The 23,023-nt window shown below is 45.6% G+C and overlaps 1 protein-coding gene across 2 annotated transcripts; it reads left to right on the top strand.

The window, feature by feature from the left end:
- Positions 1-908: 908 nt before the first annotated feature.
- Positions 909-22,231, top strand: GABRP (gamma-aminobutyric acid type A receptor subunit pi). Of its 2 annotated transcripts, none has more exons than XM_077757335.1 (10): positions 909-1,039; positions 5,337-5,433; positions 6,111-6,229; positions 10,239-10,306; positions 11,080-11,297; positions 13,299-13,381; positions 15,650-15,787; positions 16,380-16,532; positions 17,032-17,219; positions 18,924-22,231. In XM_077757335.1, the coding sequence occupies exons 2-10, from the start codon at positions 5,381-5,383 to the stop codon at positions 19,224-19,226; spliced, it is 1,323 nt and encodes a 440-aa protein (XP_077613461.1). In that variant the 5' UTR covers positions 909-1,039; positions 5,337-5,380; the 3' UTR covers positions 19,227-22,231. The 2 variants fall into 2 exon arrangements, with proteins under 2 accessions (XP_077613461.1, XP_077613462.1); XM_077757336.1 differs by lacking the exon at positions 18,924-22,231 and adding an exon at positions 17,438-17,605.
- The last annotated feature ends 792 nt before the right edge of the window (positions 22,232-23,023 follow it).

The raw sequence follows: 23,023 nt of genomic DNA, 5'->3' as shown, positions 1-23,023 counted from the left end.
CAGACGGACTCCCAGCTCCTGGCACTCTCAGGGTGCAAAGCCAAACCTCTAGGGAATCCCTTGTGCCTTCCCATGGGGCTGGAGCCAGGAGTAAGTTTCGGGGCCACTAGCTATGGTGACAGGGAGAACTCAGGGCTGCGTGCACACTGTTGAAGCAGTTGTGTTAGGAGGTTCGACGGACTATGGAAGATGGCCGCTCCTAAAGGGACTTCACAGGGAATTAAAGAACCCTCTGGGTGAGGGACAGAGATGGTGAAGGAGGAGAGATCGAGAAATCTAGCCAGTCCCTCCCACCCCTTTCTGGGTTGCTTGCTTGGCCTCCTATCTTCCATTCCCTGCGCCCCTAGGTCTCTTTTTGAAACTTCCCAGCCTTGAAAGCATGATGACCTCAGATCTGCAAGTCTCCTTTGACATAGACTAGGCTTTCTGTTGGTTCCAAAGGTGCTCTTAAAATGCACAAGGAATCAGAATTTTAGAAATGGTTAAGTCCTATCTTCAGGATGGGAAGCTGAGGGCTAGGGAGGTAAAGTGGCTTGCCTAGGGTCATACATGCTGCTAACTCCTGCTCCATGACACCAGGATAGAGGTGCCCTCAAAATTTAGAACCTGGGACTCATCTTTCAGGCATGCTGGGTGCGGTCACCCACTGTATTTGCCTTTCATGGGTCTTTGATCTTAAGATTCTTTTCTGGCTGGGGTCCAGGAGCTCAGCTGAGACACCAACTCAGAACCAAACTCCTGGCAGCCTGTGGCCATAGCAGGAGCTGGGTGATTCCCAGAGACTTCCAGGACCAGGTCAGAGCTCCACCCGGGGGAGGGGCTGCGGGAGGCCCCGCCCACTCACCTGCCTAGCCAGTCCCGCAGCTCTGTCTCACCCATGGAGAGCGCCACTCCGTCCGAGAGTGGCCGTGGGCCTGCATCCAAGGAGTCAGGGCTGAGGATGAGGAAGCTCTCGGGGACCCAGAAGACCATGTCCTGCCTGAATGTCCAGCCGGAAGGCCTGAAGGATCTGCCGTAACAGAGCCTCCGCAGCTAGCTGGTAAGAGAATCGCTGGTCCTTCCAGTACTTGGAGGGAGGCGAGGGAAGGAGATTCAGATACAAGCCGTGCTGGGAGTGTGGGGAGGGGCCGGGGCCTCGAACTTGCTAAGCACCTATTCACCGTTATCTGAAGAACTACTGATTACTATCCCATTTCACAGTGGAGGCAACTAAACCTCAGGGAGAAGTAACAGTCTCAGAGTCCGCGGCAGAGCCAAGAGGACGCCTCGTCCTGCCTGACCCTAGAGCCACAGGCCCCCCCTTCCTCTCCGCCCTGCGGCCCGGGCCCCCGCCACACAACTTCACCTGCTGCGATTGTCTTAAGGAGGGCCCAAGGCAATATGCCTTTCCTCACCTCAGCCTAACTTGGGCTCCACTCCTGCTTCCCAACACATGATTCTGTCTGCGCTGAAGTGACAGAAGTCAGGGAGCCGTGCCTGTGTGAGGAGGAGGCTAGGGCATGATACGTTTGGGGCTCCCTGTCTGCGTGGTGGGGATTCGGGGAACAGGAACAGAAACCTGCACGTATTGCAATTACCTCTGCTCAGAGCCAATCCAGAGAAAGCTGCCATCTTCCACGTAGGTGACCCTGGAGCCCTGTGTGTGACCCTGTCCTTCTGGGGGTGATGCCAAAATGAGTGCCCTCAAGAGGACACCATAGACAGCTCACGCCATGGGTGGCAGCAGGGGGGATAGGAAGAGATTGAGCTTTGGGTTCTCATGGTCAAGGTGGGATCAATGAAGCCCCACAGAGGCAGAAGGGAGAGGAGAATGAAAACTAATATTTATTGAGTGCTTTCTGCTGCCGTTTGTCAGATAGGAAAGCCCAGACTTTGAAAGATTAAATGACTCAGGTGTTTTCAACCCAAAGCTCAAGCTCTTTTCTACAAGTAGAGGAGGGATCTTGGCAGAAAGCCCCTCAGAGTAGGGGAAGAGTTCAGAGGTGCCCTGCTCAGGAGCCTCTGGGAACATCCTGAATACCATGCTTCCCAAGGTGAGAAGGGCTAGATACAGTGGGAATCTCCGGGGCCCCTGTGGCTTTGGGGATAACCCTCGGGGCCCTGCCCTCTGGCTGCTCAGGGGGTGGCTCTGCCAAACACCATTCCCAGTATCTGTATCAGCCTTGGTGGCCGTAACCTTCATTCAGGCAGGTGGATACACAAGTCATCACTTGATGATTGGCTCCTTTGCCATGTGAGAGGTAAAGGCACCAGCACGGCTGCCATTTGGGACACACTGCGAATGCAGCACTCTACCCCAGAGATGGATGTGGTGCAAGAAGGACCAGAGTCAAGTGGAATCTAGTTCAGTTTGGGAGCTGGGGTCCTCTTTCCAAATGCAGTGCAAAGAACAGGGTTTTGGAAGAAGACCTAGATTCAAGTCATGGCATTTAACTCCTATGTGGCCTTGACCAAATCCCTTCACCAATCTGAGATTCAACTCTAGAAATTAACACCTACTGGGTCAGATGGTCATGAGAATTAAATGCGATTAAGCACCAGGCACAGCACCTATAGCACCTGGGAGCGTCTAGAGGGGTTTCTCTCCTTCTCTTTTCCTCTTTAATAAAATGAGTCATGCTCACCAACCTGACAAGATAAGTAGGGTCAGATGGGATCACATTTCCAGGTCTGGTGTGGGCAAAGCTTTTCAGGACATGAGATTCCTTGGGGCAGATTCAGAAGCCCAAGGCTCAAACATTCTCACTTCCTAACGCAGGGCTGGGCACAGGGAAAACACGATTCAATAGGGGTCTTAGAGTTGAAGCTAGATCATTCCCCAACTTGCCTGATAAAGTTCAGTTTCATATGGGGAGAAGAAGAATTTAAGAACACCCCAAAATGAGAAAGAAGCTAATTCAGACTAGACTAGGAAGAAGTGACAGATGGCCATGGGCTAGAGGGCAGAGCCTGAGCATAAGTGGGTAGGAAAGTGTTGGTGGGCAAGCCTCCATATCCTTGCCCGGCCTCTGGAGGGCCCCACTTTCCTTTGGTCACCTGGCAAATGTGAACACATTCTTCAAGAATCTAATGACCTTCTCTATGACTTCCATCCTGGCACTGCCCCACCCTCTGCCAATGGAGCTGGTCACTTGCTTCCTTTGCACACCATGTATCCTTTGCCTCGGACCCTATTATAGGACAGTCACAGGGAACACTGTGTCATGTCACTGCTTATCCACCCTCTCTCTCACTAGACAGGAACTCTGGTGGATACCTCTTACATGTCTGATTGCCAGAAGGAGCTTGGTAAGGCTTTGGAAAATTGAATGAAGGGATGGAGGGCATGGGAGCCACTCCACGGACCCTGTTAAACTTGATGTTGGCGACAGGGGAATGGACAGGGACTGGGAAGATAAACTAAAGGAAGAAAGTTTGAGTAGGATCATTGGTGTATTGATAATGTCGATTTATCAAAAGATGAGTGAGAAGGAAGGGGCTGAGGTAGAGAAATATGAAAGAGTGCAGAGTTCCAGGAGCTTACACATGTGCAAAGATGTTCATTACTGGTTTTGTAGCAGTAAAAAAAAATGCGGAAATAACTTAGTACCATAAGCAGCACATGTGTCCTATAAATGTTGGTGTACTGATCTTATGTCATACTCTGAGCCATTAGGAAGAATGAAGCAGATCTGTCTCTGACATTGGAAAAGAGCAGTGTGTCATGCTGTAGCAGTTAAAAGTGACTGGGTCAGCGTGCGTGGATTCAGGTCTGCCCCTTACTTGCTATACAACCTTGGGACTGCTTCTTGTCCTCTCTAGGCCTCAGCTGTTTGGTTTGGGAAAATGTGGAGAATGGTAGTAATGACTTCAATGAGTTATAAGAATTTCCGAGATTCTTAGCAGAGTACAAGCACGCATGGAGTATATAATAAATGTTTGCTATCATTATGAAGCAAAAAAAGTAAGCAGTGAAAAAGTGCATGCCATCACCCCAATTTTACCTTTTAACTGTTTTATTCATATTTCCAGATAAAACAACTGTTAAGAGACAATTGATTGTCTCTGAGGTGTGAGTCTAGAGGGAAGCGAGAAAGAGACTTTTTAAATAGACTATATTTTAGAGAAATTTGGTGTTCATAACAAAACTGAGCCCCTCACCCCCACCCCACGCACAGCCTTCCCCACCCTCACATCCCCCACCAGAGTGGTATGTTTGTTAAACTGATGAGGCTACATGACACACCATTGGGACTTCAACTTTCAACTCTCTACATGTCGATCTTTTCTCATTTCCACAACGAGCATGTATTCATTTTGGAAGTAAAATATTATTAGTTAATGAATGGCCGAGTCATACCCTCAGCCCCAGAGCGGCTCTTGAAAGTAGCCTGGTTGACGCAGGCTGCCCCAGAGGAGGGGAGGAGCCACCCCGGGACTGCCTGCCTAGGCACACGGCCGGAGCCGCACCTGAGAACCCCCGCTCTGCTGTCACCAGCATGACAGGTCACAGGCTCACCTGCCTGGCTCCCAGCTGCTCTACTCAGAGGAACATCTGACAATAGCTCCCAAGCCTGAGGAGGCCAGGCCCCTGGGCCATGCCTTCCCTGACGGTCCTCACGCATACACGATGCTCACCCAACCAGCTGGACGGCCTAGGAGCGCCCAGGGAGCGGGTCTGGGAGGCTGGGAGAGCAGCCAATAATACCACGTGGTGCGAGGCTGCCAGCCCTGGACTCAAAGTCTCCTCTGACGTTCACTAGCACAGTGACCTTTCTGTGAGCCTCTGTGTCCTCGTCCCGGCTCGGGATTAACCTACCCACCTCACAAAGGCGCCGTGACATGACGTGACAAGATCTGTGGGAAAGTGTCTAATGTTTTCCTTGCACATGGATGGTGCTTGGGAAGTTTATTTGTGTGTTCGTTTATTATTGGGGAGTTTTCATTTCCTGTCTACGTGACCTGCTTAATAAACTTAGACCCTCGGATAAATGGCACGGTTGGGGTGAGTGCATAGTTGGGGGTGTCCTTCCTGGCGAAGTCAGGATAAGGAGAGGGTAAGGCATAGTCTTGGAGCTTTCCAAATATGCAGCCCAGAATGGACTGGCTGCATTTCTGGGGCTGGTGAGCCACTCTCTAAATGAGGTGTCAGCCTTTATTTGGGTGGGATTTAACATGTGCGCTTCCAAAATGAAGTCATATCCCAGGAGTGATAACCAAATGGTGTGGAGTGATAACATGTGCTCCCCACACTTGATGAAAAACTGCTGCAGCTGATGACCCACAGGATGGAGCTGGGCTTGGGGGAGGGGAGCCCTCTGGGTCACCTCTCCCACCTTGCCCATCTGTTTCCCCAGGTGATTCCTACTTTGGCCCCTCTCTGCTCGAGCGCCCCGTCAACATGAAATACAGTCTCCATTTGACCTTTGTATGTCTGAGTCTCTTCACTCCAAGGTGAGTTTGCTGACTGTGACCTTGGTCTGAATTGCTTTGAGCGGGTACTTGAAGTAGGAAGGTGGCAGGTCTTCCTTCCTACCAATGGCAAGGCAAAGCCTAGACCATCCACCTTGCTAACACACAAGACAACACACTTCCTGCCACTTATTCAAGCCTCCAAAATGGTCATATGTGGATGAACTATTGTGCTTTTTCTTTTTTCTTTTTTTTAATGTTTATTTATTTTGGGAGAGAGAGAGAGCATGTGCTCATGAGAGATGGAGGGGGGAAAAGAGAGAGAGAGAGAGACAGAGAATCCAAAGCAGGTTCTGTGCTGTTAGTGCAGAGCCCAATGTGGGGCTAGATTTCACGAACTGTGAGATCATGACCTGAGCCAACATCAAGAGTCAGGCGCTTAACCAACTAAACCACTCAGGCACGCCCACTTGTGTTTTTTCCTAAAGACACTTGGAGGGGTTCCCAGATTACCTCAACATTCTGAGGTATGGCAAATGGGTAATAAAACGGAATGAGATAAGGACACATTAATTCAGCAGCTGAAAATTAGAGATTTCTCTCTGGGAAAGTCACCATTGTTTCCTGGGCCCAACACACAGACATACGCGCAAACACAAGCTCAAGTTTATGTGCATACATGCTTATCCACAATAAACAGCACCCATTTTCTTTTCCAGGATGTGTGTCCAGGGGAATCAGTTCAACACTGAGGTCAGCAGAAGTGATAAGCTCTCCCTGCCTGGCTTTGAGAACCTCACAGCAGGATATAATAAATTTCTCAGGCCCAGCTTTGGCGGTAGGTCATCCCTTCTGTCCAGGACATCAATTCAAAAGAAGGAGAACAGAGACAGTATGCAGAGAAGGGATTCGGGAGATTTTAGTTGACTTCATTTTCTGGTCTGCACCCTGTTAAGGATTAGCAATGGTGGATGAGGACAGCCAGTGATTGTCACACTATTTTAAAGAGCGTACTTTGCCTCTCCACCTGCAGAAATCCTCTTCCCAGCAGAGGAGGTTACTAGAGCCTCTGATGACCTCTTATACACTGTCTTCCTTCTACCTCTACTTCCAGTGTCATTATTTAAGGACCACGCCATCTAGTCTTCCTGCCTCCAGCCTGGTCACTCACGGCTAACCCCCAACTGTGGCACCTTGATGACCTGCCTGGGTCCTCTGCCTGCTCAGAACACCTGCCTATGTCCCAGCATCCTCAGCATAGAGCCCAGGGCCCTTTACATGGCACACCAGGGCCTTCCCAGCCCAGCCTCTTTCTGTCTGCCAGTCTCACCTGCCCCAACTTCTCCCACTATGCCCTGCCGCCAGCAGTGTGCCCCAAACAGTCCCTCACCTCCTTGGCCTCCCTGGTCTCCTGCCTGTGCTGAGACTGTTTATCTGCTGAGAACAGCTTCTTCCAAATCCCCTCCCTGGCAAAATGCCAATTTTCTTCATATCTCTGACTGAAGTCTTCCTCCTCTGAGAAGCCAGCCCTGATTCCTCTAGGCCTTGTCCCCATTCTTCATACCTTACTTTGAACATACTTCCAAATCCTAGCCATTGTCTGGCAATACCATCATTGCCGCTGGTTTTACACCTGTCTCGGCTTTAGGCTGCAGCTGCTTGAGGGAGTCCTGCTTTATTTACCTCACTAACCCCAGCAGCAGCTCAGTGCTTGGCATATAGCCAGAGGTCAGTTAGTACTTCTTGATGGAATGAGGCTAGGAGGGAGGGAATGAGACCAATCACATACCTCCTCACAGAGTCTCAGTCTCTCAGTGGTCTCTCATGTCTCCTTACGCAGAGCAGAAAGTGCTGGAAAGAAGTTTGGGGTTGAACAAACCTCCATTTGGCTCCTGGCTTTACTGCTTGCCAAGCACCTCAGCTTTCTAAGTCCCCTCTCTGTAGAGTGGGGACACATCTTCTGCCTCACAGAGAGGACTGATTCAGATGAAGTGTGTGAACAGGAAGCATGGCGCCTGCAGCATCATCAGGATGCAGTCTATTCTAATCCCCTTTCCTGCCTGCTCCTCCCCTCACATAACAAAATTCTCTGGTCAGATCCAGGACTAGGGGGTTAGTCCACGGGGGAGCCAACACCAAAAGGGAATTATCCGTGCCAAATATTTATTGGGGCGATATCTATGACAGAATGTGGGGTGGAAAGAGAGGGAAGCTGACCCCGGGGGAAGGAGAGAGGGCAGGAGGGAAGGTTGGACAGAGGTGTAGACTACAGTACAGTTCTACGTGTGTGTGGAAAGGCCCCAGGGAGTCCTTGAGCCAAATTTCCCAACAGAGGAGTCTCCTATCTCCATGCCTCCCAGGAACGGTGTGCGTGTGTATCCCTGCCTCACTCAGTCCCTGGTGGGGTGTTGCCTTCGAGAAGCATGGCCTCGGAGCAACGCACGGATAGGTTTCAGAGCGCAGCAGCTGGGCCAACTACACCCATCTCCGCTGGAGATCAGAGAGACCATTTTCACGGCCACACAATTAAGATTTGAGGTCCTTACGTTAATAAACCTAGGCAGGCTTCAACCTCCCCTAGTCTTTCCAGGCCCAGAAGAACACTAATGACAAGAATGTGAGTCTGTACACACTGGTTAGGTCCAGTGTCTCTGCCTCCCAAACCCCAAACGATTAGGCCCGGATACTGCCCTTCTTGTTGCCTGCTCGTAGGTCCACAAGAGGCAAGATTCTTGGGCAATGAACCTGGGGTGGACCCAAGGAGTGTGAGGCCCAGATCCACCTGGGGTGAAAAGGGGGTAAGCAGTCCTTAGTCAAAAACAGGGGAAGGCGCAAGCCCCAACACCTTGGCAATCTGTCTCCTAAAGGAACCTACATTTATGTGGCAGTCTGGAGTTCCATGGGGTGGCCATGTTTTCTGTAACGTCTGTCCACCCAGTTCTAGGTCCCTGAGGTCCTTAAGAGAAAAGACCTCCATAGGGTTTTTCAGGGACTGAGGTAGACAGAGCACAGGTTTGTAAACAAGCCCTAAGAACACTGTCCAGGAACTGGCTTTGACCTCTTTCCTAGGAGGAAGCTGCCCTCTGGTGGCACAGCTTACTTTTATAACTCAAGGGGAAGAAAGCAAGTTCTGGTCCATAAAGATGCCAACTGAGGCAAAGCGGGGACTAGACTAATTAGAAACAAAGTAAACAGAAAGCACAGTGGGGTGGAACTTTCCCGTGTTTTCTGTTCTCCATGTTCCTCAGGGAGAGCAAATAACGCTGCCCCACTGCGCCTGTGCTCCAGGCACTTAAAATAGAGCCTGTAACTTTCCCAAACCAACCCGTAGTAGTAGGCACTAGTAGCTCTCTTTTATAGGCGAGAAGCTGTAGCACAAAAAGGCTTAGCAATTTGCTCAAGGTCACACAGCTATGAAGCGATGGGCATGGGATTCAAACACCCTGGAGAAATCCAAGCTCGATTTCTGCCTTGAGGGGCAGAAAGCCACCTAGCACCATAGTCCTTCAGCACCTTCCACAGTCTGTCCTCAAAGATCGCCCACTCTTCCACCAAGTATTAACACCAAGCATTTGCTTAATTATTTTGGTTCTAAAACTCCATTTCCAAATTCCCACCTATAGTCTATGACTTGGTTTCCTTCTGTGAATAAGTAGGTCGCTTTGTCTGATTCCTACCACTTAGACGGTTTTAAGCGCTTCTTTGAGTTCCACCTCCCTTTTTCCTGGTTAATGCGGTGTTGCAGTCCCCTGACGCACCCCTAGCTATTTACTGCAAGTGAATGCTGTCGTAGCTATTAACTTGGTGACAACAGTTGTTCTTTTTCCAGAATTAGCGAGGATTAAGGAGGAGAAGGCGGGTAGGCAAATGCCGTTTATTGAACCTCTATTCTGTGACGGACACGATCCTGGGAGCCTCGTACAGATAACTTAGTGAGCGCCTCCCGGACATCTGGCTGGGCAGGTGCTTCACATGTGTCCCCCCTTGCCACTGTCCTGCAGAGAAGCTGCCACATGCCGAGTCTCCTTCAGCCCTCTCCCCGGCCCTACACTGTCATTAGCATTCTCCCTGCTTGTGGGTGAGAACTCTGCAGCTCTGAAAGGGTCGGTAACTTTTCCCAGCTGCAAACCGACATCTCTCACTCCTGCTCTTTCTTCCACGTCTCCAGCCTGAGCAGGCGTACACTGCCCGGGCCTGGCTTCGAGAATGGTGGCTCTGAGGCCTTGGTCTCCCGAGCTGAGACTGGCACTCTCAGAAGTTCGGCTTGCAGCCCAATATCTGTATACCAGATCGCACAGGGAAGGTTCTGGAATTCTAAATAGTTTAGGCTTTTCGGAGGGTAAAGAAAGAGTAGCAGAGCATCAGGAGGTGAGCAAGAGCTCAGCCATGAGCAGTCTTGAATGCCATCTTGTGGTAAATTTACTTAGTTGAGGGGAGGAAAAAATGAAGATCTCTGTGCAAATCGCCAAATCTCTTACTACGTTTCTAAATAATCTGTCCCCGAGGAAAAAAATCCTCCAAGTAAGAAGTAGCAAATACAACCACATCCTTTAAAATCTGCACTAATGAACATAGTGTGGTCTCTCTTACACACTAAGCTATTTATATATTTGTACCTTTTTTATACAAACATTTTTCATACTTTTTTCCCCATTCTACACAATGGTTCCTCCCGACAGGGGGAGGATAGAAATTCACCTTTTGCTCTACATACTTCTAGAGTGGTTAAAATTTTCCAATAGTGAATGTTACTTTTGTAATGTTATAATTTTTAACACATTGTACTAACGTAGTGTGTTTTGTGTTTCTATGTAAGTCCTTCTGGTTTTTTTTTTCTTCATTCTCAGGAGAACCAGTTCAAGTAGCACTGACTCTGGACATTGCAAGTATTTCTAGTATTTCAGAGAGTAACATGGTAAGCGCGGCCCCTTCACCTTCCCCCTGAGGAGACCTTCTCCTTGTGTTTTATGGGGATACACCTTCTAGCTACTCAAAAAACAAAACAGAGACTCACAGCCCCCGTGCACTTGGAATGGCAGAGGCTGGAGACCCATCCCAAAACTCAGGACAGTGGAAGATTCTTGCAAAACAGATCTTCTGAAAAGGAAGGAAAGTGGATTCAAAGGCCAGGAGGGAAGAAACGAGGGAGGAGAGTGGGTACTTTTGGTGAGGGAGGAAAACTGGAGAGAGAATCAAAGGGCAGCAGGGAAGCCTGAATATCACACCGACCTTCCCAGGGTGGAAGCTAAGCTGAGCTGGTGAAAACCAACAATCGCATGACTTCTTTCCGCCGTCCTCTCAGTAAAGACAGGCTGACACAAGAAGCAGGTTGCCACTGTGCATTCTGGGTAAATCCTGGACAACCTAAGCACTTAGCTCCCCAAAACCTTCAACAGATTGTTGGGGCTTTTGTGATAGAAGGTGAGTAAGTTAAGGCCCTAAACATGCTCCTATGGGGCTCCCCTTTGGCTGCGAGAGTGATTGTCTAGAAGAGATAAGATGCTTTGTTCTCTTATTGCTAACAGGCTGCTCCCTCATGAATAAGACTTCGTTCACCAATGTCTAGTATAGGATGTGCTCTTGAGCTAAGTGGAGGTGGGGAGGGGAGTAAGACTTGACCCCTTTCCTTCCATTTTCAAAGTCTTTCGCCCCCCAATCCATTTCCACTACCTGGTTTCCCCCCCTCAGGACTACACAGCCACCATATACCTCAGACAGCGCTGGACAGACCAGCGGCTGGTATTTGAAGGCAACAAGAGCTTCACTCTGGATGCTCGCCTCGTGGAGTTCCTCTGGGTACCAGACACTTACATTGTGGAGTCCAAGAAGTCCTTCCTCCATGACGTCACTGTGGGAAACAGGCTCATCCGCCTCTTCTCCAATGGCACGGTCCTGTATGCTCTCAGGTAACTGAAGGGGCTGGAAGGAAATGGCTGGAAGAGAACGCATAAATATATCCTGGGTACTCCTGACCAGCTCTCAGAGAATTACCCCAATGTCCCACCTTTCTCATGCCCCTGCCTTCCTAGATTCTTGGCCCTAAAACTAAAGGGCCCCCCCACTCAGTTCAGTTTGGCTCAATAAGCAACTACTGAATGATTGCTCTGGGCCAGGCCTGGCTCTGGACACCAAGAATACAGAGCTGAATGAGACATGGTCCTGACGCAGGTGGATACGGAAAGGAAGTTGGGAATCCCAGGGAAGCAGGGAGTAGGTTAGTGTTTGCAGTGATGTTAGAGACAGAACTCTGAGCTGAGTCTTAAAAAGTAAATGGAAGTTAGCAAGAGAATAGGGGGAACAGCAGGAAGAAATGTAAACATTTTCCCTTTCATGGGACCCAGTGGAGCTACAGTTGCTGCAGGATGCATCTCGACTCAGTCTGTCACTTTTGTACAGAGAGTCAAAGGGCAGTGCCCCAAGGCCTCTGTCATCTGCAGCCATGGCCTCCCTTGGTCTCTTCTCCAAATCCCCGAGGCCAAAAGCCCCTTCCACCCAGTGGAAGTTCATCAAGAGGCTGGTTGGCTAGAATAGGGAAGGTGTTCCCTAGGTGCTGCAAGGGGCAGCCCACAGGCAGAGGCTCCTGTCAGGGACTGTGTAAACCTTATATTCCCACAGTCCTTGGGGAGAAGGTCAGGAGCCCAATACTCTTCAATCCCAAGCAGGAAGCTGCTGTTAGGAAACAAAGACTGAGATAACCAATAAACTGAATTTTTGGATTGCTCATCTGACATTCCTCAGCTACACTGAATTATGCAAAAAACAGCCAAAATCCCAACCCTTCTTTCAAGAAGCTAAACTAGACCTCTCCCTTGACCTCCAGCTTCAGTCAACACTAATTCTTCCCGTGTGTGTACGTGCGTGTGCATGGATGTGTCTGTCTGTATTTTGAACATAACGTAATCTGTCCTGTGCAATGATTACAAATTATGGACAACATTTAACAGCCTGGCTCTAGAATCAGACCCATTTGGGGGTGAGTCCCCGTTCTGTCCCTACTGTGTGACCTTAGGCAAGTTGCTGGACTCTCTGAACTTGGTTTCTTCAGCAGCAAAAGCAGAATGATTTTTCCTACCTCATAAAGCTATAGTACAAATTCAAAGGGATAATGCACGTGAAGCACTTTGCCTGGGGACTGGCTCAGGGTAAGCGCTCAGTAAATAGTAACTGCTCTTACTCTGTCTCCCTTAAGAGAGTGGGAGCTTCCTCAAGGTGGGCACCATGAATGCATCATTTCACTTTCCCCAAGAACCCAGGACAGTGCTCAGTAACGGTGCTTAATAAAAACGTGTGACCCTGAAGAAAAAGGGAGATAATGGTGGGCAACTTGAAATCTCCACTGTGAGGGCTTTATTGAGGTTTAATTGAATGTCCCTGGGTGTTAGTCCCTAAGAGCCACAGTGCCTGGGACCCTCCATCATCCTCCACTTCCTCTGCAAATGCTGATCCCCTCCAGGAGGCAGGGTCCTTGAGAACTGCACAGAGGACCTGGGATCCAGCCCCAGCTTGGCACTAAGAGCTGTGTGAGCCAAGGCAAGCCCTAATCTGTGTCAAATGGTGACGGTAGTGTTGGAATCTCTGTTCTAGCTCCTCGTGGGTTTGTCACGAAGATTAAATTTTAAAACTGGATGCAAACGCACCTCAAGCCAGTGAGTGATTCTGTTCTGCAAGATATCGCATGTTTGCCCTTCATTGCTAACATTCCAGCTTCCTCCGTGCTGTGCCCCAGCTTTTACCACATCTCAAAGGTGTCACTTAGCACAGAAAAGCTCAGGAATGTTTTGAGTGCAGGCTCCAAGTCACATGTCCACTGTAAGGGTCAAGGTGAAAGTGCTCTTGGAGCTGCCCTTAACAGGGAATGCGTGCTTTCCCTCACAACACTCCGTTTGAACCCATTTTTCCTTTCCTAGGATCACAACGACTGTTGCATGTAACATGGACCTGTCCAAATACCCCATGGACACACAGACATGCAAATTGCAACTGGAAAGCTGTGAGTATATATCCTGCAGACCCCTGAGATGATTTTCCTGGGTGGCTTAGATCAGCTTATTCCTGGAGAGAGACCTATACGCAATGGCCTTTCTTTTCTTGGTGTTGATTCCAATTGATTCAGCCCTTCGGAGTGTTTGTCCAGAGAGATTTAGAGACCTTTCAGCAACAAGCCTTACAATAGAACAGCCTTTGGAGAGGGCCACTGTGCACCAACACTAAATATTTCCGCCTTAGAGTAGACAGGACAGCCGAGGAAATGGGAGTCAATTGGATAAGGAGTGGGAATCAGAATCTGAGAAGGCACCAGAAGCCCAGAAAGAACACAGCAGAGGTTAAAAAAGCTAAGTGTGCCAAGAAACCACTGGCATTCATTCCACCTGCTTCCAACTTTGAAAAGAAGTTGTTTGGGCTGTGTGTACTTTAATGCAGTGATGCCCATAATGGGCATCCAAACTGCAGTCTGAGGACTTATGCTGCAGAATGAGCATTTATTCTAAGTTGATGTGTGTCAAATGGCATTGTTGAGTAATCTCCTTTGTTCTGAAATGTCCACCAAACTTGGGAAAGTGGTATCTGTGACAGGTGCCCTGGGAAAAGAATGGCTCAGAGAGGAGTTATCGAGGCATCAAGGGATGGCTCGTGTGAGGTGGAAACACCACAGTCAAGCACTGGCAATCAGTGAGCAGTTCTTACATGAGGACACACGTGGTCCACATCCAAGAAGCACAACCATTATGAAGCAGCAGTCATTTTTCAGAGGTAGACATTTAATTAAAGACTCAGACAGGCAGATTAATTACCTTATTGATTAAATGCATGCAAAACCTACTTAAAGCAATACAGCTATTTGGGGGAAGAATAAAACTTGAGGATATCAAAAAGAGAACTCATTTTCAACCCCACATGGAAAAAGTAATTGCCCTCCATGTATGGCTGTGCTCATCTCAAATCCCTGGAGTGAGATTCTCCTGGAAACTCCAGCACTCTGCTTGCCCAAATACCATCCCCAGTGAACAGAGGAAGCTTTCACTGAGTGTTTATTAGCAGTTGTTTGGGTACAGAAACCTCACCGAGGTTTTTTTTTCCTGAACACCATCCCCAGAAAAGAACTGCTACCATCCCACCAGAGCAGTGATAATGCCATGATTGTGAGCATTTTAATACTTGTAAAGGTAAAGTGCCCAGGTAGAAGCTTGTATGAGCCACTTTTTATTTTTAGCTATTTCTGTGTTTCTTTGGACTCCTAGGCATATTTGGACAGCTAACTTCAGTATATTTGGGAGTGCTTCTAAGAGAAAGCCCACAGACCATTTTTACCTGGAAATTCTCTAAGAGCCCATGACCACTTCTCTGCCCTGTGGAGGGAAGATAACCATTGTTAAGCCAGTGGATACTACAAGCTAAGACTTAACAAAATGCGAGTCCCAATACTGGCATCCCTCTTCTCGGTAGCCTAGGAAAATGAAGGGAGTACAGGTCCATGTTTAAGACTGCAGGTACTGGGGTGCTTGCGTGGCTCAGTTGGTTAAGCGTCCAACTTCGGCTCAGGTCATGATCTCATGGTTCGCAGGTTCCAGCCCAACATTGGGGTCTGGGNTATCATCATCATCATCATCATTGTCCATGGGTTTTGGGTTTAGACTTTCCTGAGTTTGTTTTTAACTTGCCCTGCTATCTTGAGAAAGTTAAGCAAACTCTCTGAATCTGAGAATTTTCATGTATAAAATAGGCAAGACATTACAGTTCCTCAATTCTAAGGTACAGCATTTATCGAATAACATTTTAGGGGAAAATGTAGGCTCTACTTTATATATATGTATGTATGTATCAACTCTAACATCCATCCCAATTTCAAAAAACGTAAAAAAAATTTTTTTAGTGAAGAAATATAGAAATGTTTACCTTGCAAGTCTGTGAGAACATTAGAGACATAATGTGTAAAAGACTTACCATAAATGTTTCATAAAAGGTAGCTATTATTACTATTATGGACTATATTAGTAAAACTGCTTTGAGATTTATCAAACGCCTATGTTAACAGACATCAATAAAGTGGCTAGCAGCAGGTTTCTTGTCTTCTGTTTTTGTTTTTGCATTTAAGCCAGTATGGAAATAAGAGCAGACCGATTGTGAAGTTGCTGAGACTTCCAGAGCTGCTAGACTTTCCTGAAAGATAAACTCCTGTTGTCCCCGTATTGTAGCATTTTCCAGACAAGCTCAATCTGTTGCCTCCCGACACTCACCAGGGCACTGTTTGACTTGCCAGGGGGTTACGATGGGAACGATGTGGAGTTCAGCTGGCTGAGAGGGAACGACTCTGTGCGTGGGCTGGAAAATTTGCGTCTTGCTCAGTACACCATACAACGGTATTTCACCTTAGTCACCAGATCGCAGCAGGAAACAGGTAATTTGGGGGACACGTGTCATACAAAAGCAAAATAACTGGGTTTCATTTTGAGTCAAAAATACCACCTCTTCTCTACTTTATCTCTGTGCAGCCCGGGAACACCCCCGCAGTGTGGTAGGGTTTGGGCCTGGCGCTGATACCTGCTACATGCCCAGTACTGACATGGCCCCCAAAGGGCTCCCAGTCTAGTGAGGTAGATGTTAAGGAAGCCAGCAGGTAAAATGCTACAGGAACACTGTGATGGAGAAAGGCACAAGAAAAGGATCATGGGTTGGAATCCTACATGGCAATGAGAAAGAATGAAATCTGGCCATGTGTAGCAACATGAATGGACCTTGAGGGTGTTATGCTGAGCGAAATAAGTCAGGCAGAGGGNGGGATCATGGGTGGGAGTTCCAGTACCCCTATAAATCGCATTCTAGACAACAGCAATTTCTTTTATTGAAATTGTAAGGACAGTTCATGCTTACTTAGGTTTTGGTGTATAACAGATAACTTAATGTGAAAATAGCTAAGTGAAACGTCCTGAAGGGAAACCACTCTACTGGGTGAGCAGACATTATTTCCTATCTCTTATTTACCCTATCAGGAAATTATACACGACTGGTCTTGCAATTTGAGCTTCGGAGGAATGTCCTGTATTTCATTTTGGAAACCTATGTTCCTTCCACTTTCCTGGTGGTACTATCCTGGGTTTCATTTTGGATTTCCCTCGATTCCGTTCCTGCACGAACCTGTATTGGTAAGCAGCTCCCACAGGAGATTTCTAAGAACTGGTGTAACAGGTCCTTTTTTGTTTTTTTACCTCCTATCAGGCTTTTTTTTTTTTTTTCACTGACATTCACAGGGCAGTTCCGGAAGTTGGTTTCTTGAAAGATTCTTTTACAGAAAGAAAGAGACAGACAGAGAGACAGAGACAGAGGTACTGCATTTTTAAACATGTTTTACAGTGATAAGGGAGAATTATGATTGGGATGGTCTATTGCCAGTTATCTTACGTACTGAACACCCCCCTCCAATGGGAAGACAGAAGATGCAACATTTAGAAGACCATATCACTCCTTTCCATTCAAAATGGACACATCAACCCTGCTCTAGACGATCGCAGATTTTTCAAAATGAGCTCTTCCATTTCTGAGTCCTGTCCCCCTTGCCAAGTTCTGAATGGTGTCAGTGCACCAGGTAAAGGTAAAAAGTTCACTGGCCACTGATGTGGGAACATCGCCTACCTGTCTTCCCAGGAGTGACCACCGTACTGTCCATGACAACGCTGATGATCGGCTCCCGCACTTCTCTTCCCAACACCAACTGCTTCATAAAGGCCATCGATGTATACCTGGGGATCTGCTTTAGCTTCGTGTTTGGGGCCCTACTGGAGTATGCAGTTGCCCACTACATCTCCTTACAGCAGATGGCAGCCAAAGATAGGGTAAGGATTCTGAGGGCCCTGTATATGATTCATCACTTGCCATGTGCTGGCCTGTACAGGTGGCCCCGACTGGTTCCCGTCCCCAGGGATTCTCCTCCCTGTTCAGGTGGAGGCATCTAGAAGTCATGACACCTTTTGAAAAAGTCTGCTCTTTTTGTCAAGTACAATGGGATATTAACATGTTTAATTTTCTCACAGCAAATCACTGTTATCCTTAGGCAACATGGAATCACAATCAGAAGAACAGGCATCCATGAAAAGCCCGTTATCAAACCAAACATGATCAGCTGCTTACCAGTTTCATATTGATATGTATTTACTATTTAAGGATTTTGTTGCATTTTTGTTTTCTTAAATTATACGAGTAATGGTTTACTGAAAATGTATGAAAAAATTAAATTGCGGCAAATTTCTCAATTAGCATGTTTTTCTGCTAACAGGGAAAGACTGCCATTATATGAATTAGCAGTGAAACACTGTGGTCCAGCTCTCAGAATAATAACAATCATTATTATCAGTTGAACATTTACATGTGCCAGACACAGTCACAAGCCCTTGGCACATATTAGATCCTTTAAAACACTCCTAACAACCTAGGAAGGCTCTCAGAAATGAATCAGAACAGCCCGAGATGCAGTTGCCTATTCCCTTATGTTTGACTTGTGAGTAATGATTCACACAGTCATATTCCCCAAGTACCAAAGGCAAATGATCCTATGGCCCAGCCAAAGAAGAATATGGATTTCATTTATTTTACTCTCTATAGGCTTCCTTAAGGCCCCCCCCCCAAAAAAAAATCTGAATTTGGTAGATTGGCAAAAAGGGGTTGGAGAATTACTAAGATCCTTCATGGAAGACACCAGAAAGCCCTTATTATGCTCTGTGTATAAGAATAGCTTCACTACAAAGTAGAGGCTATGTGCTAAACATCTCATTTGCTCCACCCAACAGCCTATTAGATGGCTGCCATTGTTATTCCAAATTTACTAGTGAGGAATCTGCAGCTCAGAGAAGTGAGATTTAAGACCTCACAGCTAGTCAGTAGCCTGGCCAAGGATCCAAACTCCACTCTCTCTGACTTCTCTACACTCCCCACATGCTGTGCCATTCCAGGCATGTTGGAGAAAGATACCTCCCTAGAATGGTAGGAAGCATCACTATTTCTGTTTGTGTGGCAGAGACTTTTAGACACTGCTGATTTCCGTTATCTCTCATAACTGATCGCTCCTCACTGAGACAGAATGGGACTCATCAAACAGCTACTAAATGCTTTACATAATTTATACCATTTAATCTTCCCATCCATCTCATGAGGTAAGTATTAATATCATCACCATTTTGTAGGCAAGGAAACTGAGTTTTAAAGGGATTAAGATGACTAAAATTTCATAACAGTGAGAGGCAGAATGGAATTTGAACCCAGATCAGCTAACTTCAAAGCTTGAGCACTTAGCACACAGCTCTGCATATCAATAGAAGGCAATGGTTTTTCTTCCCCTAATACAAGCCGAGGACCTAGGGATAGATGCCTATAAGCAGGATAACAGGACTGCCAAGTCTGGCTTACCAGCCAATTACTGAGGCACTCAATGACAATTTCTATTAAACCTAATTATTCAATACTTAGACTTCTAATTATAAATACCTACTTATTTATTTTGCTAAGGCGCATCTTTCAAGCTAACCATGTTGTCTATGATCTAGGCGACGGCGAAGGAAGTGGAAGAAGTCAATATCACTAACATCATCAACAGCTCTATCTCCAGCTTTAAACGGAAGATCAGTTTTGCCAGCATTGAAATTTCTGGTGATAATGTTGACTATAGTGACTTGACCATGAAAACCAGTGACAAGTTCAAGTTTGTCTTCCGAGATAAGATGGGCAGGATTGTTGATTATTTCACAATTCAAAACCCCAGTAATGTTGATCGATATTCCAAATTACTATTTCCTTTGATTTTTATGCTAGCCAATGTATTTTACTGGGCATACTACATGTATTTTTGAGATATGCGGAATTGTTTGCATGCCATGGTTTTTCAAAAGAACAAAGTAATGATTCAAACAGTATTCGAAGCCAAGTGTGCGTGCTAACCCAATAGTGCTACAGGTGACTAGATAGCATCTGAGAATTTCTCCTCAAAGAATATTCTCCTACCCATTATTTAAGCTGTGTAGAGAAGTCCTAGCATTATAGAGTCTTGTAATAGAAATAACAAGTCATTCCTTTTTTATCTTTACCAAAGACATCCCCATGGAGCTTAAGATTACAAACCTACTCAGGGTTGACTATTTGCTCAGTGCTCCCTGGTCTGCATTTACCTCATATAAAAAAGAATGAGAAGGAAACTATTATATGTATTGAGTAACCCTCAAGTGCCAGGGGTTGTTTCTAAATTAATCATACATGCTATTTGCTAAATCTCTGCAGTGCTTATAAAATGCATTGTTACCTATTTAGGGAGTAACACTTTCTAGTTTTTGTTTTTGATTAAAATGAAATGTGGGCCTAAATCAATTCACTGGAAGTCACCACACTAACTCGATACCAAGATGAGTTTTTAATACAGTGTTTCATACCCCAGCAGAACTGTCCCCAAATTCCAATAAGTTCTACCACTAAAAAGTAAAATGTAAATGAAGAAAACATTAATGGATCAACAATCTCAAACGTAAATTTGTTTGTAAGATATAATGGATTCCCCTGAATCCAAACTGAAAGGGCTCTAGGGCTTTACTCTCCCATTTGATATGTCTTATCATTTTACTACTATACGTACACCAGTCCTCAACAATGCTAAAGCGCTTTCCCCACATCAGGGATGGAAATGGAATCTTTTTTTAAAAAATTTATTCTAAGTAGCCTTACTATGAACTGCTGCCATCAATATGTGCAGACTTGAGTTCATTTCTATCTGCTACTCTGACACTGAGGGCCATGTTCCAAGCAGCAGATCTCCTGCGTCCTTCCAGGAGGAGCACTTACCTCTATACTCTATTGACCAGGAAGGATGCTTATCAGATGATGAGCAGCATTACCCAGAAACAAGTGGCTTACAACAAGCTTGGCCTTGCTCGGAACCCTGATCCTTCTAGCTGGACTACTTTGAGTAGATACCCTGCACAAGTAGGAGAATGTTGGCCCAGAGTCCTGAACTTTTTGAGTAACAATGGGACTTGTTCCAGAATCTACCTGCAGGCTGCAGATGAGCTATCTTTTCCCGGTCCAGCCACTCTCACTCTAACACGAGAAGCACATTATGTGCATCCTTGCTCTTTGGTCAAGCTCAGCCAACAGCATTATAAGTGGAGATTTGTCAGTGTGCCATGAGGGTGGGGCCAAGATGGCTGAACAGCATGGAAGGGTTTCTTTTGCGTCTCTAGTCCCTGAAATGTCAGTGTGCCATGCTAAAGGCTTCAGTTCAGCCTCAACCTGCATAAAAAGAATCTTGCCATCTTTAATTCTCTAGCTGCCTTTTCTAATGTATGCCTTTACCTTTTCTTTCAGAAATAAACCATGGCTTCTCTCTTTTATAACCTCCTCTACCATAGGCTCTCGTTCTTTTTCTCTTTTTGATAATTCTCACATTTCAGTGTCTAGTGAGCTTTTAACATAATGTTCTAATGAAAACAAGGGAATTAAAAGAGGTGGAACATGGTTGTATGATTCAATCATATTTGCTATTTTTTTAAAAAAAGCTTAAAAGGAAATATCTGCTCGGAAACACCATTTAGGTCTTACATATATTTTTTAAAAGCTGTAACATGTGCAACTGTGAAATAAACATACCATATTAGCCACCCACCAAATCGGGTGGTCATCTGTAGAATGCGTATCATAAGATCCCATTTGGAAAAGGTGTACATCATAATACAAATTCAGTGGGCTCACATTCTTAACATCTTCATGTTCCTCCCACTGCAGACAGTACACAGACAGTACATTCACACACGCATATATACACACACACATACACATACCCCTACTATTTCCTACCCAGGAAGATAAACACTAGGAGCACAGTGGATATTTCTTTGAGATCACTCTACCACAACACTTGCCTTACATTAAATAGCTGAGCCTGGTGATAGTGAAAGATCCAATTCTCAGAAAATGCCAGATTCCCTCCTAAGCCTTCTTCGTGGTTTTGGAATTCACCTTTCTTTTTTGTTGGATGGTATTTTTAAAGTTTGAGAATACACTTTGGGGAAACTTCTTGAATTTTGTACCACTCTAAAATTTATGTAGGCTATACAGCATTGGAGTTCTTGTAAAAACTCCTAAAATTTTAGATCCACTCCATGTATCCTACCTACCCAGATCACTCCCAACACCCACTTTGTTCAAAACACTTCTTGGGTGAAAATACCGAGACTAACCATATCAACTTTCCAAAGACATGGAACTATATAAGGTTGAGAAAATTCTAAGTCATGGAAATACGGTTTTCAATTACCTTGATGTGGGGAATAGCAATATGCTCAATATATAAAATATATATATGTTAGTATATGATATTCAATAGCAAATGACAGAGAATTAATTTCCACTGAAAGACAAGGAGAGATGGAGACCTGAATACAGCACAAAAGAGCTAGAGATTACAATAGACTACAAGGCGACAATGATTAGGCAATACATGGGGTACCGTTAGGAGAAAAGTACAGTAGGGCTTTCAGTGCCAGGAATGTTCTGGGACATCCTATAGTTAGGGTGAGTTAGACAACCAGGATTGAGATGTGGTCCTTCTTCCATGCTATACATTACTCTTACAGAGTATTTTTCTCAGCTGCTGGCCCACAATTAATTTCGATCAGTCCATAGTACATATATTACCAAAGACCCTTGGTTCTTAATATACATTTTTTGCATGGAGTCACACAGGGAATTATATGCCATTATATGGTCACTGTGCTTTATGTATTGTACCAATGACTTTAAGGAAGGAGAGAACATTTGAACGTGTGTTTCATGTTTTTTTGAATAATTTAAAAATATAAAATATACATAATTTCCAATAATTTCTGCAGAGAATTTAGATATGTATACATAAGATTGTAGTATATTTGGGTTGAAAAATGTTGAGTCAAACTTCAGCCATCATACCTTTACCAGGGTTGTAGAGAAATGGGAAAAGTCAAAGAAAAATGGCAGAAGTGATTAAAATCACAAAAAATCCGGTCCAGGAAGAATGAGCTTTTACATCTTGAAAAGCAATGCTGAATAATGATTGTCATTATTAGATTCAAAGAGGGCTTTGTACAAGGTACATGCTGTTCCACTATTCACCTGAGTAAGTGAACTGAAAAAAAAAGTAAATAGAAATGAACTTAAGAGAAAGTCTAATTGTCTTGAAGGAAGAAAATGTGCAAGTTTAATAATGAAATGTGGTTGAATAGTGAAATGCTCAGATAAACTGCTAGTCTCCATCTGGAAGTTTCCCCTGAGAATAAACAATCATCTCCCTTCTTTGAATTTTGCCATCAACAGGTCTGAAAGCAGACGGCTCTATTCTGCCAGGTAATCTTGGGAGGCTGTAGATGCAAGGAGACACCTCTGGCCACAGAAAATTAAAATGTCATATCATGTATTACTAACAAATAACGTATGCCTAAGAATATTCCTGGGTGACCCACAAATATTCCTGGTGGCCCATGAGGTTGAATTCCAAAATTATAGTTTCTTTTTGGAGATCTGTGGGGGATAGAGGGGAACACATGACTCACAGCTTTCGGTGACTTGGATGTGAAAGCGGCTTTTTGATTATCCAGTCTTATTCATGTTGTATCTTTCCAAAAATTAA

The sequence above is a fragment of the Crocuta crocuta genome, unplaced genomic scaffold (genome assembly GCF_008692635.1).
Source record: "Crocuta crocuta isolate KB4526 unplaced genomic scaffold, BGI_CrCroc_1.0 scaffold131, whole genome shotgun sequence".
NCBI classification, from domain to species: domain Eukaryota; kingdom Metazoa; phylum Chordata; class Mammalia; order Carnivora; family Hyaenidae; genus Crocuta; species Crocuta crocuta.
Note: the sequence above shows the minus strand (reverse complement) of the source record. Positions and strands in the feature narration are given on the sequence as shown.